Raw genomic sequence first — 15075 nt, forward strand, 5'->3', positions numbered from 1 at the left:
CAAGGCTTTTGGGTCAAAACAAGAACTTGTTATTGAAGGACTGCGTGATTTCTTGATTCTCGGCTGTACCACATAAGAAGACAGAAGAATACACAAGAACAGTCAACCACACGACTTAAGGATTCACGGTCATAAACGTACTTGACTTTTATTTCCTGTTTCAAATCGAAGAGTTCAAGTTTTTTTATTGCTACAGCAAGTTCCAGGAAGTTCCGAAATAAACTGTGTGTATTCAAATGTCATCCTTTGTTCTATGACACCGACACCATTGTAGGTTAATTAAATATTCTACTGTTTCAACCAGACCAATTTGCGTAAAGCCTACAAAAACTACTCGCAGAGGACTGTACGCACAAAGACACTACTTAGCAGGGGAGTAACAAGAAATACTTTTCCCAACACAGAAAAAAAAAGGAAGAAGAAGAAGAAGAAGAAGAAGAAGAAGAAGAAGAAGAAGAAGAAGAAGAAGAAGAAGAAGAAGAAGAAGAAGAAGAAGAAGAAGAAGAAGAAGAAGAAGAAGAAGAAGAAGAAGAAGAAGAAGAAGAAGAAGAAGAAAAACAACTCGTTATCCGACTGGATTGCCATATGGCAATCCATTAACAGGCCTCATTACCTGTGGGACACATTTTTGTAGATTCCAAGATCAAAAGGAGCTGGCTGCCAACTGGTAAGGATTGCTCCCAGGCACCATTGATTGTGCCACATTGGGGGCGATCAGCTCCTTAATAAAAATGCTGTTGTCAATGATCTCAAGGCTAGTAGAAAAGAAAATCGTCTTAAAATATCCCCAATTTGAATTATTGGAACCATTCAGATTTATTTTCTAACTATTTTTGCACGAAAAATGCATGCTTCCCTGCAATATTGAAACTAAAATGAACAGCATTTCATTTAGAGGGATAATTAAAAATCTTAATGCACTTGAGCAGGCATTCTCCTGAAACCCTCGGTTTTCAGCATTTCACGTTGATTGTGACCAAAAATACAAATTCAAAGTGGCTCCACTGGGTACCATAAACTGAATTTCATATGCTGTGCAGTCAAATTAATGAGTAATTTGGAATTCGAAGTTACTCACGTGTGAAGCACTTTGCTGCAACAAAACGTATGCCAGGTTTCCCATTTTTACGACTCAAAGTTGCTCTCCAAACTGTTCCAAATGCTCCTGAGCCGATGACCTCTTCGAGTCTTATTCGGTCACGAGATATCTCCCATTCATCCACTTCAACATCCATCAACTTCATCTCATGACTTTCTTCAAAATCTGTTGATCTTAAATTTGTTTTTCATAAATTATTCAATGGTGGGGTTGACTGTTCGTCACTAAATTATGGCATGGAATTAAAGCTTACATGCACTTCTTACACACTCTGCTGACATGTCATTGATCTGTTCACTAGATCCTACATATTGAACAATCAAAAGCATGAAACTAATTCCTCTGCGATAATAACAAAGGGAAGGTTAGAGAAACGATGATAATTGCATTAGCCGTTCAAGTAGAATTAAGAGATCGTTGTTCAAAACTGTGTTGGAACTACAAGCAACACCTTGACTTGACCAAAGCTCCAGTGTTGCAGCTCACTGAGCACCTATAGTTATCCACATATTCTAAATTTGCATTATTTGAATTACATTTTTTAAATATTAAGGTGCTTCAACGTTCAGTTAGAAGACAAAAAAAAGTGACACGATTTCACTTTTTTTTATATGACATTAAACCTCATAAGAAGTCTTCCTAAGAAGGTTTATTCTAGTAACGGGTATCAAGTGACCACGGGTGTTGAAGAAGACATCCTTTAAAGGCTTTTCTTTTTGGTAACAACAGCCACAGGCAACACAATTCAGCGTAACTCGTGTATTTGGCTTCTAAAATATTCGACTTACCTAGCTCTAGCTTCTCAGCAAACCAATGAAAACAATAGCATGCGAAAAAAAAAAGGATAGCCTTGGTCAGATTCACTAGTATGTGGACATGGATTGACAGGAATGATTAAAACCAGGTTTCCAATATTATTATGTTCATCTGACTTCCATGTTGTGTTAATTAGCCACAATTTTTTTTCTCGTGGACAGCAAGTGTTCTTATTCTGGTATGTGTCCCCAGAGATTGTTCTCACATAGTTGCAATTTATCATGTGGTCGTAATTATCAAGGTAACTGATAACTTTAATAATACCTCACACCAATATCTAGAGAAAACAAGGACTTTTTAAGTTTGGGTATTACTGTGTTCGATTGCTTATCATGTATCGCAGCATGGGAGTATTTTTTTTGCATATTGGATTTTATGAGTATTTAGTGTTGAACAGCCTGTAGAGGAAAAACTACTGTCCTTGCAACCGCTTAGTACAGTAGCCTAAAATGAGGTACATGTATGTGTGCTGACAAATTCTAGTAACAAACTCTTATTGTTGTAAAATACCGTAAAATTCCGGTTATAAGCCCCCCGCTTATAACCCTCCTGGTTATAACCATATCTGCTTGGAAACAAAAAAAATCAACCGGGTATAAGCCTCCCCGGATATTAGCCCACCTCTATCTTTCCTTGTTTTCTTGATATTAAGTACTTTTGCATAACCCTGTACTACTTCAAACACAAAATTAATAAAGATTGTGGAAAAATAATAACTGGTAGAATTAAAAGCAGGAAGAATCACCCCAGTAAACTAAACATGAAAATTTTAATAATGACAGCGAACATGAACTCTGAGCTTCCGGTTTGCTGCGTTCTGGTTACGTTCACGTTGTCGAGTTTTGATTTTGAAATTGAAATGCATTCGATTTATAATGAGGATTGAAAGTTTAATTAAAAATTAGTAAATGAAAAACGTTTTTCCATAAACACTGCTGTAGCTCAATTTCGAAACGTTTTTTTTTTAAATTATTATTATTCCGCTTATAAGCTCCCCCCTCGGGATATATGCCCCTCGGCTTACAAGCCCACCAAAAACCCCTTACGAAGTTGTATAAGCCCAGGGCTTATAACCGGAATTTTACGGCTTTGTTCAATGCTGAATTGATTTACTTATAAGTGCAGTAATGACTCAGGAAAACTCACAATAATCGGAGTGCTCTTCAAGTGGCGTCCCTGTAACCTTCCGATTGGTCGCAGTCCGAGCTAGTAATAGTGGAAGTTCACGAGTCCTGTTTTGGAGCACTTCGATCTTTTTCTTTTTGTATCAGTATCCGTGAGTCTCTGGTAAGTAGATCTCTCAAACATGAAACAAATTTAAATCAGAATGTACATGACTATTGCTATATGGAGTACATTCTCCAGAAACATGGGGTATAGTATCTTCATAGTTCTGTTGCTATTTATAACAGCATTTCTTTGTGTATGACGTTTTAAGATCCTTAAGAATTAAGAATAAAAATGTATGTATGCAGGTTTTTACATTTACCCCTTGTGCGTCGTTTGCAAAGGTACCAGGCGATGAATGCTGTTACTGCAACAGCAGACACTGGGCCGACAATATAGTACCACTCTATAGCTGTAAACATGAAAGTTCTTGATTTCAAGTTATGGTAAAACATAAGAAGAAAATTGACATGGTAAGGGAAGAGAATCCAGATTGCAAAAAGAGCAGCAATTTGTTTTTCAATGTTTCATGAGATGGAACATCCTACTGCCCTAGGAGTGTAATTCCAAAATAGTCAACAATTTTCATAATATCGAGACTGCCGTTTGCCAGCCAGCAAGCATATTAACAAGTTTCGAATGCATCGTTCGCCAAAATGGACGTGGCAATAGGCCTCGGCGAATTCACCATTCAGTAATGAGGGTAGAAGGGAGGGAGATGGGGGGGGGGGAGGGGAAGCGAAGAGCACATTGACTACGAATAGCCCTCAGAACAAGAGCGCGAGCACACTGTAAACAATTCGCCGGCAAAACAAAAATATTTTTCCATGCAACTTCCCACACATTTTTTTTTTTGAGCCGGCAGATACACAATACACACCTGCAGAACACATACTTTGTCGAACACCTCCGTTGGGTGCCCCTGAAAGGGGACCGAGGAGTAGAGAACTTCACAATAAAAGAGGAAACATACATGTAAACCTACCTGCTTGTACATGTACTTGCAAAGCTATGGTGTAAAGAATTGAAAAAAAAAATGGAAACAACAGATTTCACAGACACAACTTTGCTTGTAGAATTTTACATCCGCTTTCACTTGTTAAATTTTAAATTGAAATCACCGTAAGTTATTGATTAGGGTTGATCTCACAGTTGTTGTGCCAGTGTGGGAGTTTATATGTAGCCTACATTGCCTTCCCCCTGTCTGAGAACAAATTTTTAACCCCTTTCAATCACAAAACAGCTGCCAATCAAGCCATGGAGAGGTAAAGGACTGAAAGAAAGCTTCACAAACAGTAACGCATATTCATATTATGGTTGCTGTTGTTAAGCTCCCTTCTTCCCTTTTGGAAACTGTTGACACTCTCGTTTATCTGCAGAGTGCGTAATTATTTTTCTTCAACAGAGCCTTACCCATTGACTGTTGACTGTGAATACACAGTCCACCGTCGCGTAGTTTTTTTTTTAGTTTAATTTCTTGTACAATGTAGAAATTATCAAACTAGACTCTCTAATATCAACTTCCATATTACATACCTCTAACTTCTACATCAACAGACGAGGATGCAGTGCCTGCTGCATTCTTGGCTTTGCAAATATATTCGCCACTGTCAGAAACCTTGACACTCTCAATAATGAGGAGGCTCCTGTTCCCATTCTTAGTAATGTAAGCCATTTTACCCCCAGAAACAGTTTTTATTGTCCATCTTATTTTCGATGCTGGGACGCTGGCCAGGCAAATCAGATTAAGTCTGTCACCTTCCAGTTTCCTTTGGTAAGACTCTCCAGAGATCACGACAGTTGGCTTTTCTGAAGATGAAATACAACTTAATGCATGCTTTGATTTATAGTGTTGTTACATCACGAACTGGTCACATGTTGCAATTCATGAAAGACTGTGTTCACCTTTTTGTTTGAACGATCTTATGTAGCCGAAATTTCAGTCGGCTATGCATCAGTTTATATCTATTCCTGCGTCAACAACTTCTACATTTTTGGTTGCAGTAAAGCCAAAAAATAAACAGGACTATTTTACAGCTTATAAAACATGATTGCACAAATACTTTAGGGTAAAAGCATGATAAATCATACAGACGTCAGTTTGGTTGTTTATTTAAAAAAAAGTCCGTGGATTAAAAACTAATGTGTCAGCCTGGATTTCTTGAAAACGGTTTTTACATCTTGTAATCAATACAAACCTAACACATGAAGAGTAGACGTGGAATGTTCTTCACCGGCCTTGTTTGTAGCCTTACACTTATACCTTCCCTCCATCCTTTTTGTAATGGTTGGTAACTGGAGTAGAGACCCGTCCGAAGTATTCATAATGACAGCAGCTGGGGGAAGCTCTCCCTCATCAAATTTCCAAGATAATTTTGGAAGTGGCTCTCCTTTGGCTTTGCAACTGATGTTGGTTGTTTTTCCCTCAGGAACTGTTTGGTTTCTTGGATAGACATCAACCACAGGATAGACTATTTTAAGACAAGTAATTCTAGGTTATTGAATACGAAAAACCACTGAGATGATACTTGAATATGTAAAATGATCTCCTTACACATCCACATGTAGTTAGCATAATTCACTACAAGGGTGCATTGAGATGGAAGAATCGGCTGTTGATTATGCATGCAAAGAGCAGAGTGAGCTTTTATCATGTCATTCATATCCACCCAGCTCGAGTTAACTCAAGTTTTCAGGTTCCCTACTGGGAAAAAAAAAACTGCTTTGACTTCCACAAGTTAAAGTAAGTAAAGTGTCAACAATAGTAACACCTTTTCTTTTCTTGGAGGTTCCTGTGCATATCTAGGCGGTTACTTGGCTTGGCCAAAGATTTGTCGATTTACACTAAAACCAGTTGTTCATTTGAGCGCCACTTTGCAATTTTGTGACGCAATGTTGGTGTTTTGATTGGTAGTTTGCTCCGAGGAAGTTGCAAGTTCAAATGTCAACTTGCTGCCAGCTCTTTACGTTCCCATGCAGAGTCAGGTATTTGTACCTGTTCAAAACAACTTTGATCTCCATTTATTAGAATATAAATTTACGGCATAATAACTCTGCATTGGGTCGGACTCGCGAGGCTGTGCAAAAATTAATTCCTAAATGACAAATCCACAATGTATCGCTTGTGTGATTGTTTGCAAACCTTGAATTACCGCAAGGTCTGGGAAAACGGTTCGTGTTGTCTCAAATATGCCCTCATCGACCTGGAACAAAGCTCACAAGAATTAAATTCAGGACTGTAAGGGGAATGAAATATCAATTCAACAACACGATTTCTTAGCATTAAGCGCAACTGGTTTTTCTCGAAAAGTCCTTGGTGAAAGTCCATACAACAACATCTCCGTTCACCACCACTGGATTCCACGCGTAAACGTTCTTCGGAGAAATTAATCATTTCAAATCCATTTGACGGGCCTTCCAAAATATTAAAGTAATCAATTCCAAACCAACTATGGCGAAGGTTCACAATATAATTACAGTTCGAGGCATACCATTGGACTTCAACTGTGCATACGTTGGCAAACTTAAACCCTCAACTTGCTCGGAGCAAAGTGCCAATCAAAAACGCAACATTGCGTGACAATATTGCAAAGTGGCGAGCAAACGAACAACCGGTTTTACTGTAATTTAATTGTTAACCGCAGGAGACCGAGGAAAATGCGATCGGTCCTGAGGCTATATCTCCATGGACACATGATTGTATAGACCATGATAGGCCTATTAGTAAGGGTCTCTGTAGTGGGCTTTAGGACATGTAAACAGTACACAATCTGATTCAAGCCATTAGTTTCACTGCGGAAAGGAAAAAGGAAAGGAACTTTATTTAAGTGTCAAATCGTTCTAGCGCTGGAGCACTAATTGGGGACACTGTAAACTGAAACCAACAATTAACGCAAATCGAGTCAAATGTTTATGCTTTGTTCTCAGATAATGTGTGTAGTCTGCGAACACCGGCGTGAAAAAGCAAAAATCCTTGAATAGGACCCACATACGCTGTGGATTTCATTGTTAACATGTCTGTGAACACTAAATGGCACGGTCAAAAGGTGTACACGTTGCCGGAAAACTCCATTCTCAGGTTAAATCCGCTTTGACTTAAGGCTAAATTGGTGATCTTCATTTCACCTATGTTGAATACGCAATCATATGAATGGAAGAAACTTTTTTTTTTTTGCAGTAAGAGAAAAATTAGGGGCAGGTTAGGATTAGTTTTGGTTATTATACATGAATATCAAATGACTTATTATGCAAACGTAAATAATGAAAAGAACTGTATTAGATTGAGAATGTTCGCCATTGTAGTGTAGTAGTGAAGACGCAGGACTATGGATCTGGAAGGTCCGAGTTCGCGGAGTACCGGTAAGTGCATAGTACAGTTCTTTGTTCCCTTACTATGCTGCAATGTTGAGACTGAATGGGTAAGTGTATGAATACAGAAACCGATAAGATGATACGAAACATTAAGAAGATGAGGTGAGATATGAGTAAGACAGAGCTTAAGTGAAGGTATAGGTGTTTTCAACTTTTTATAGGGGGTTGATTAGGTAGAGTGCGTATTCAACCTAGATTAAAATGAGGATCACCAATTTAACCTAAATAAAACGGATTCACCCTGAGAACGGATTTTACCTGCAACATAGATGCTACCGTTCGTTAACTTGTGTGCGAATAGACTACAACATTAACGTGAATCAACCACACCTAAATTGTTTACCATTTCGTTGAATTTTTGTCAATACTCTTCGTTTTTTATGGTCTGTACTGATCAAATTTGGTATAGACACTTACATTTTTTCACTTCTTTCGCATAATTACTTTCGAATGTGTTGGGAAGCCGTTTTAAAATTAATGCTTACCATAAAACAAAACTTGTGGAACTCACCAATTAATATGAAAATCGGGCTTTAACCCAAATTAACGCAGCTATAGGTAAGTGAATGAAATGTCCACGCCAACTTCTGACCTGGGTTTCAACAACAAAAACGATTGTCTTTTTGTTGCTTTATGTGCTCGAGGTATTTTCCATTATTTGCATTATGTGGTGCGAATAGTCTTGAGGCCGAACTACCTGGATATTCAGAAGTGCTGCTGTGGATTAGATTGATTGTCAGGTTTTTAGCGATTAACACGAATGGTTTGGAATTGGTGTAATATAATTTCGTTTAGGGACAGTTCATAGGTGGCTGAAGAGGAGGACGTGAGCCTTTTAGGTAGTTTTGTACTGGTCATCTCTTTTACAGATGTAGTGGCCCTTAAAAGAAGCGTTTACGTTGCGCGATTGGTCAGCGTTGTAGGTCGTAAGGAAATCCGTCAAGAAACAGAAACTTATTGTAATCTAGTCTAATTTCTACTTGTTCTACCGCGATTCAATTATGGCATTCAAATGCATGAATTGCCTCGTTCCGGAGTATTTATCTGATCAGTTCATTAATTAATTAAGCGCTCATTTATATCAACCGTACAACTACAAACTCACAGCTGTTAAATATTTCTTTACTTAGAACTACAACTAGCCAAAGAGCCTTTTATTATAGAGTAGTATCTCTTTGAAACGCTCTACCGCAGAATATTACGTTAAGTCGATCGTTAGCTCAATTTAAAATTATGATGAGAAAAAAACTCCTAATGGACAGCAAGCTGAACTTATAAGATTACAGATTGCAGATTATGCGTCGATCAAATCGAAACTTCAACATCCCCTCCCCCTTCCATCCCGGGCAAACCCCGGGCATTTGACGGGTGAGGCCTTCCCGGGGGTGGGGAATTTGACCTTTGCCCCTGTGGGGAGGGGGAAATTGAACCGGAAGTGTCAGGTTTCAAATGATCTTTTTTTTCGGGCACCGAAGTCACTAACAGCTTTAAACACGTGTTTGGACGAGATGGAAGAGTTTAAAGGAACACATATAGCATTTGTGAGCGATTGCCTTGCAAAAAAAGGTCTTCAAAAGTTGTCTTCAAAGGAATTTTGGCTGTGTAATTCGTCTTTGTCATACTATAGAGTGAATACAATATGGTATTTTTTCCCACCCCAATTTCATTGTAAAAGCTCTATGTTCTGAGGTAATCAACCGGCACTGAACAATTTAAAATACATGCAGTCGTAAACGCTCTAGGCTCTGTTGTTGATAAGAATACAGTACTCTCGTTAAACCACCTTTGCCGTGTTTTGGAGTTAGAGAAGCTTAGACTTGCTTATTGAAATTTCCCGACTTGATTAGTTTGTAAGAAGATTACGACATTTTAATTTATAAGACATTTCTGATGTTCCGAACATCGTCGTCAGTTACAGAATATTTGAAAAACCGTTAGGACCGTATAACAACTAGGCGAAACATGCATAATTAATTATGATTAAGTGACAAAGATAAATTACATATTCGAGTGAGATACAAAACGTTAGAAAGAATATAAAGTCTAAAGCGTAAGGGTCAGGTTAACGTCAGGGTAACTTGAGGGGGGGAGAGGGGAGGGAATGTTGAAGTTTCTAATTGATCAGCGCTCACACCTTATTCCAAAATGGCCGCCATTTTAGTATTCTTTTGTTTTCATGCAAATTGGCCCTTATGGCCTCGCTTTCAAACGTAAAATTCAAAAGAATATTTAACCTTAATTTACATGGAAACAAAAGAACACTAAAATGGCGGCCATTTTGGAATAAGGTGTATTACAGCTGCCTTAAATACCCAGCTATGAAATAGTTTAATTATCAGTATGTATTTGATTTAAATGTCTGAATTCTTAACTTTTACTTATGTAGTACTAATTTTATTCTGTGTTGTATTATTTTTATCTTGTTATATGTTTCACTGCAAAGCCCTACGGGGACGTAAAATAAACGTATTTATATGAATATGTATAAAACCCACGAATTTGGTTGAGGATGTTGTGCAAGGCTTTATCCAAGCATGCCAATGTTTTTGCAGTAATAGCCTTTCAAACCTACGGAAAATAAAATGGCTGTTTCACATTTCACAGACAATTAAATGACCATTTCACGATTCACGAACAAAAAAAAAAAAAAGAGCCGTCTGCCATAGAGAAACTCATTGGGAAGAGCCTCGCGACCTTCTGAGACGATTCCCGAGCTTGTTTTCGCCGTGTTTATTGACCAAAAAAGCTGTCAAGAGGGTCTTAATTTCTTAGGCCTTGGCTTGTCTTCCAGACCTTATCTTCGGCTTCATCAACTACAACGCCTTCATCTGAGTCACTTTCGTATTCTTCAACCTGGTTATTAGTAGCACTAGAGGAAGCAGGCGTAAGAAAGTTAAAACGGTATGGAGTGCTCGGAAGTCTCTTAACACTAAATATTTCAAAATACTACCTATCCCAAGGTTTATTATTTCATTTTCACGCTTAACGGTTAACATCTTTCGATTTTTCACGGCTCACGCTTAACCCCATTGAGACCCTCTGTAAAGGCTAGCGAGGTAATGTGTCGAAAGCTTGTTCCAGTAAATCTTGCAATCCAGATGTAGTTGTTTTACCTTGCTCTGCTGAGTTATATTTATAGTCCATTGTTATAATTTCTCGGGCTCCTACTCCCAAAAAATAAATATAAAAACAAACAAACAAACAAAACCATGAAGCAAGATCACGTCACAGTTCACGGAGAATTAAACACCCGATTCTCATTTCACGGATAAGTATTCTCAAAAATCACGGCTTATGTCAAGTGACAAAATCACACTTTACGAGGAAAAAATGTCATCTCACATTTCACTGAAAATAGAAAAGGCAATTCACGGTTCACGAAAATATCCATTAATGCAATACGAAGGGGTATGGCAAGTTGTAATGGCTTGTGGACTTCATCCAATTTAATTTCTTGATCTCTTGGTTCGAAATCAAACCAAAATGGCAAGATTTTGTAATCGCTCTTACTTAAAGGATGCTTCCAGTGACTTTACAGAGTCGAAGTTACTTTATATGCTCCAGCCCTGTTATAACATCGTTTGTAAGATCGTAATAATTAATTAAATGTACGACTGCATGCTATTCTTGTTGTTGCTCAATCGATGACATTTCATGTAAAGTAGATTGATTTGATTACATGTGTTACAATTCAAGACCATTTTAATTTATGTTACAGTTAAATATTCAAATAGTCACACAGTTTCTTTGGGTGCCTTGTCATTTAGCTGACTTACCTACTACGTCAATCCAAATGTTGCCGCTTATATTTCCTGCCCTGTTCATTGCAACACATCCATATTGGCCGGCATCTTTGAAAGTCACATTAGTGATGACAAAAGTGTTGTTATTGGACAATTGCGTTCCATTGTTAGTCCAGGTCACGTTTGGTTCTGGGTCTCCTCTCTCAATACATTTTAATTGTAATGTAGAGTGCAACAACACGGGCATAGAGTCTTTTTTAAGAGAAGCATCCATCTTAGGAGGAGCTAGAGAAAAAGAAAAATATAAACATTACATTTGCTCAATCGTCAAGTGATATATATGTGTTCAACTTGCACAATTTAGAAAGTATCACCATGCAGATGAGATGATATGTTTTGGATAGGTATACAGTACAATTCCGCCAGTAAGAACCTTCCATTCTGCAATTTAGCCTAAACAGGTTCTTATTACATAATGGTAATTACACTGTAACAGAAATCTAGGCCATCTAGGTTCTTAAATAGGTTCTTATTTTCTGGATTAAAAGAAACACATAGTAGATAACATAGTTTAGTGTTATTCGGCCTTCGTCCCTGGTGCAGCAGCCAGTTTTTCCCCATCCCATATTTAAAATTTTAAAAATCACATAAAATTTTAAAAATCACATAAAAATTAGTATAATAAGTAAAATCGAAATATCACACGAATCTTCAGAACATCAATCAATTGATTTTATTTGTCAAAGTGCACACATTTTTTAGATTTTAGGAACTAAGAACCAGCTTCAAATTCTAGAGTCAACAGGTTCTTGTTTAGAGGGGGTCTAACTGAGTAATTTTAAACTAACAGGTTTTCAAAATAGGTGCTTAATTGCGAGGTTTTTGCTGTATTACATTGTTGTTTCCAAGTGTTTGAAAGGATTGAGTTTTTTTACTTATTCATTTTGAAGAAATGGGGATCTTTGGTGACCGAAGTGTTTCAACTTTGTTATGTTAACGTTACAATCAACGTATGAAATGCACCGTGTCAGAAACAAATTGGCCTCAAAGGGTGAAAAGACCTTGTTAAACTTTGTCATCTCACCAACTTGAAGCCTGTTGGGTACGAAGACCAAATAAGCATTAGGTGACAAATTCTTAGATTAATGGGGCAGTCCAGTTGTTTGGTGTCTTAGGCACAAATTTTCAGTGATAACTAATTATGTAATGCTTTCTCAATTTGAATTTCTGGTTTCTTGGTTGATTGGTTGAAACTAATATGGGCATGAATAAATCAGTCAATCCTTTCTGATATTAATAACTTAGCATTTCTGCGAATTCACAACACTTCATGAAAAAACGAATACGAAAATGTAACAATTTCAATGCTAAAAGTGCCACTACCCTAGCCCTAATTAAGAATACCAAAACTTGTAAGGAAAGACATGACTATGGTAAGATAATTAGTGACATTCATTTCCAGCTTACTGAATGAGGAGCTTAAGCAACCCTTAAGACCACACCCTGGGTCCCTTGGTGGGTTTTTCGCACTGTTTGCAATTTGTGTATTTTTATGTCATTTGCATTGTGAAGTCATTATTTTCATTATTGGCTGTAACCCCAGAGTGTAAAATCTTAGTGGTCAGTGTTTCTTTCTTTGTCCTTAATCACTTCTTTTTTCTTCAGATTTTGAAAGTGTGTTTGCTTAACACCTGACTGGCAAAATTTTGAGTTTTGATTTTTATCCAAAGGCCGTTTACGTTTAGTGTACGTTTTGGATTTCACGGTCGGCCGTTGCTCACGTTCAAAACTGACGGATTGGACCTCACAGGGCTAGATCCTAGAAAACGTGACGTCAAAGGCTCACTAGCGTAAAATTTCAGCGTGTGAATGCAGCTTATTATATTGCCTTAACGACAATGAATTTTCAGATTTTTGCCTTGCTTAAAATTGCGTTTCGTATGGCTTAATTCACAGAAAACCTCAATGATGTGGCCATCCAAAAAGGGTTTCGGGCATACTTTCCAAGTTGCCGATAAAATCCGTTTTCAAGTTGAATCCGTTTTTACTAACAATCGGCGTCAAAATTGTTGAGACACTCTTATCCTTTAGAGTCGATTTCAAGCTGGGTGCCAAAATGGCCCCCTCCCCCGCACCCCAGGGACAGTGTTGTGTTCTTTTCTGTTTCCTACGAGCCTTGTCAACAGCGATACAACATTGATTAGGGTTGTGGTTGTGTGTGGTTGCCAGTGTGCTCTTTTGGCAACTGTCACAACTAATTTTGTCGCCGACTGAAGGTTACATTGGCGGTCCTTAGTTTACCTAGGTTGAATATGCACTTTTTGGAATCTAAATTAAGCCTAGGGAAAAATGAGGGTCAGGTTAGGATAACTTTTGGTTATTATAGATGCCCCTCTGCATGGATATCAATTGACTTGAAAACAACTGTGTTCGGGTTGAGCATGTTCGTCGTTGTAGTGTAGTGATGAAGACACAGGCTACAGATCTGGATGGTTCGAGTTCGAGAACCGACAAGTGCATAGTAAAGTTTCTGTTCTCTTAGTAAGTTGTAATGTTGAGACTGAAGGGATAAGTGTATGAATACAGAAATGCAGGGGCGGATCTAGGGGAAGGGTCCGCAGAGGGTGCGCAACCGGCTAGTCGCTTAGGCCCTGAACAAATGTATCACCTCGGAGCAATGGTGTCAATGTCATTGGTGTCCAGCCTGACTCTCAAGTCTGCGTTCTAATCACAAGCGTTTATGAAATAATATTTATGTCTACCATGAAAACTGTGATGCATTACGTTCCTTCTTACCATCAATGATGATATTAATGCTATCGTTTGCAGAGCCTCCTTCGTTCTTTGCTACACAGGTGTAGGTGCCTTCTCCTTCCTCTGTTATGTATCTTTTAACCAATGTTGCTTTCTCTTCTGTTAACGGAAGTTTATCTTTAAACCAGCTTATTTGGGGCTTTGGCAAACCATCGACGACAGTACAAGTCAAAGTAATATTGTCTCCTTCAAGTACATTATGGGATGTTCCTGATAGCTTGACTTTTGGTGGAACTTAAAATAAAAGAGACAGGCCGGTTAATATAATAAGATCTTACTTGAACTGCAGCAGTTCATAATTATTTTGTTTTCTGAACTTCCCAGAAAAAAAAAAAGGAATATGCTTGTCTTCTGTTCCTTACTTTTTTTCTGCCATAAACAAAATATCTACACTAATAGCAGCCAAGGTGAAAATGAATTTGAACACGGTTTGTAAAACACTGTCAAAGCTTTATTTTGGTCCTACAAGGCGAGGAGGATTATATTGAAGCACCTAGCTATTATGTAAAGTTATATTTTACGTAGCTTTGTTGTTGTTTTTTTTGTTTGCCATTGTTTTGCCTAGTGTAAGTCATTTGAGTGATTTTATTTATCTACATAAGTGATATTAATGTTTGTTAATTTAGTCCAAACGTAATTATTGCTAATAATTTGGTATCAATGAGCTTAATAGTTATAAGAAATTTATTACTTTTCATCTCGTCTTTATCTACATTTACCAGACACGTACACACTCTCTGTTCCAGGATTGTTTTCGTTTCAGCGTGTTGTTAGGATGTTGTTAATGCGTAAAGCACGCGTAACAACGTTTGGGAAGAAGACAATTGGTTGATTTTGTAAAGTCAAGAGGGCTTCTTAAGCCAAAAAAGTTTACAAAAAAAGGTCTTCAAGTCTGAAAAAGGGGCAAATCTGAAAGGAGGTCAGGAACGGACCTTAATTCTTCTTCTTTCACAACCAGTGTTTGGATCTGCAGGAGCAGGTTTTCATAAAACAGGACTCCGGGCTTTTCTACATTCTGTCGCACGTTCTGGAACAGTAGTTTCAATTGGCATAGTTGTCACTATA

General features: G+C 37.9%; 1 protein-coding gene across 1 annotated transcript in view; it reads right to left on the minus strand.

Annotated features, from left to right (window-relative positions):
* Nucleotides 1-15075, minus strand: part of LOC138055992 (fibroblast growth factor receptor 1-like) — a 64666-nt gene that overhangs the window by 39677 nt on the left and 9914 nt on the right. Inside the window, exons 6-13 of the mRNA XM_068901848.1 lie at nt 13993-14244; nt 11230-11481; nt 5281-5553; nt 4619-4891; nt 4068-4091; nt 3405-3494; nt 2180-2192; nt 1079-1272 (exon numbers count right to left, since the gene is read on the minus strand). Of these exons, the coding sequence (XP_068757949.1) occupies nt 1079-1272; nt 2180-2192; nt 3405-3494; nt 4068-4091; nt 4619-4891; nt 5281-5553; nt 11230-11481; nt 13993-14244 (1371 nt within the window). The remainder of the gene's footprint in view (nt 1-1078; nt 1273-2179; nt 2193-3404; nt 3495-4067; nt 4092-4618; nt 4892-5280; nt 5554-11229; nt 11482-13992; nt 14245-15075) is intronic.

This window comes from Montipora capricornis, chromosome 7, assembly GCF_036669925.1.
Source record: "Montipora capricornis isolate CH-2021 chromosome 7, ASM3666992v2, whole genome shotgun sequence".
NCBI lineage: Eukaryota > Metazoa > Cnidaria > Anthozoa > Scleractinia > Acroporidae > Montipora > Montipora capricornis.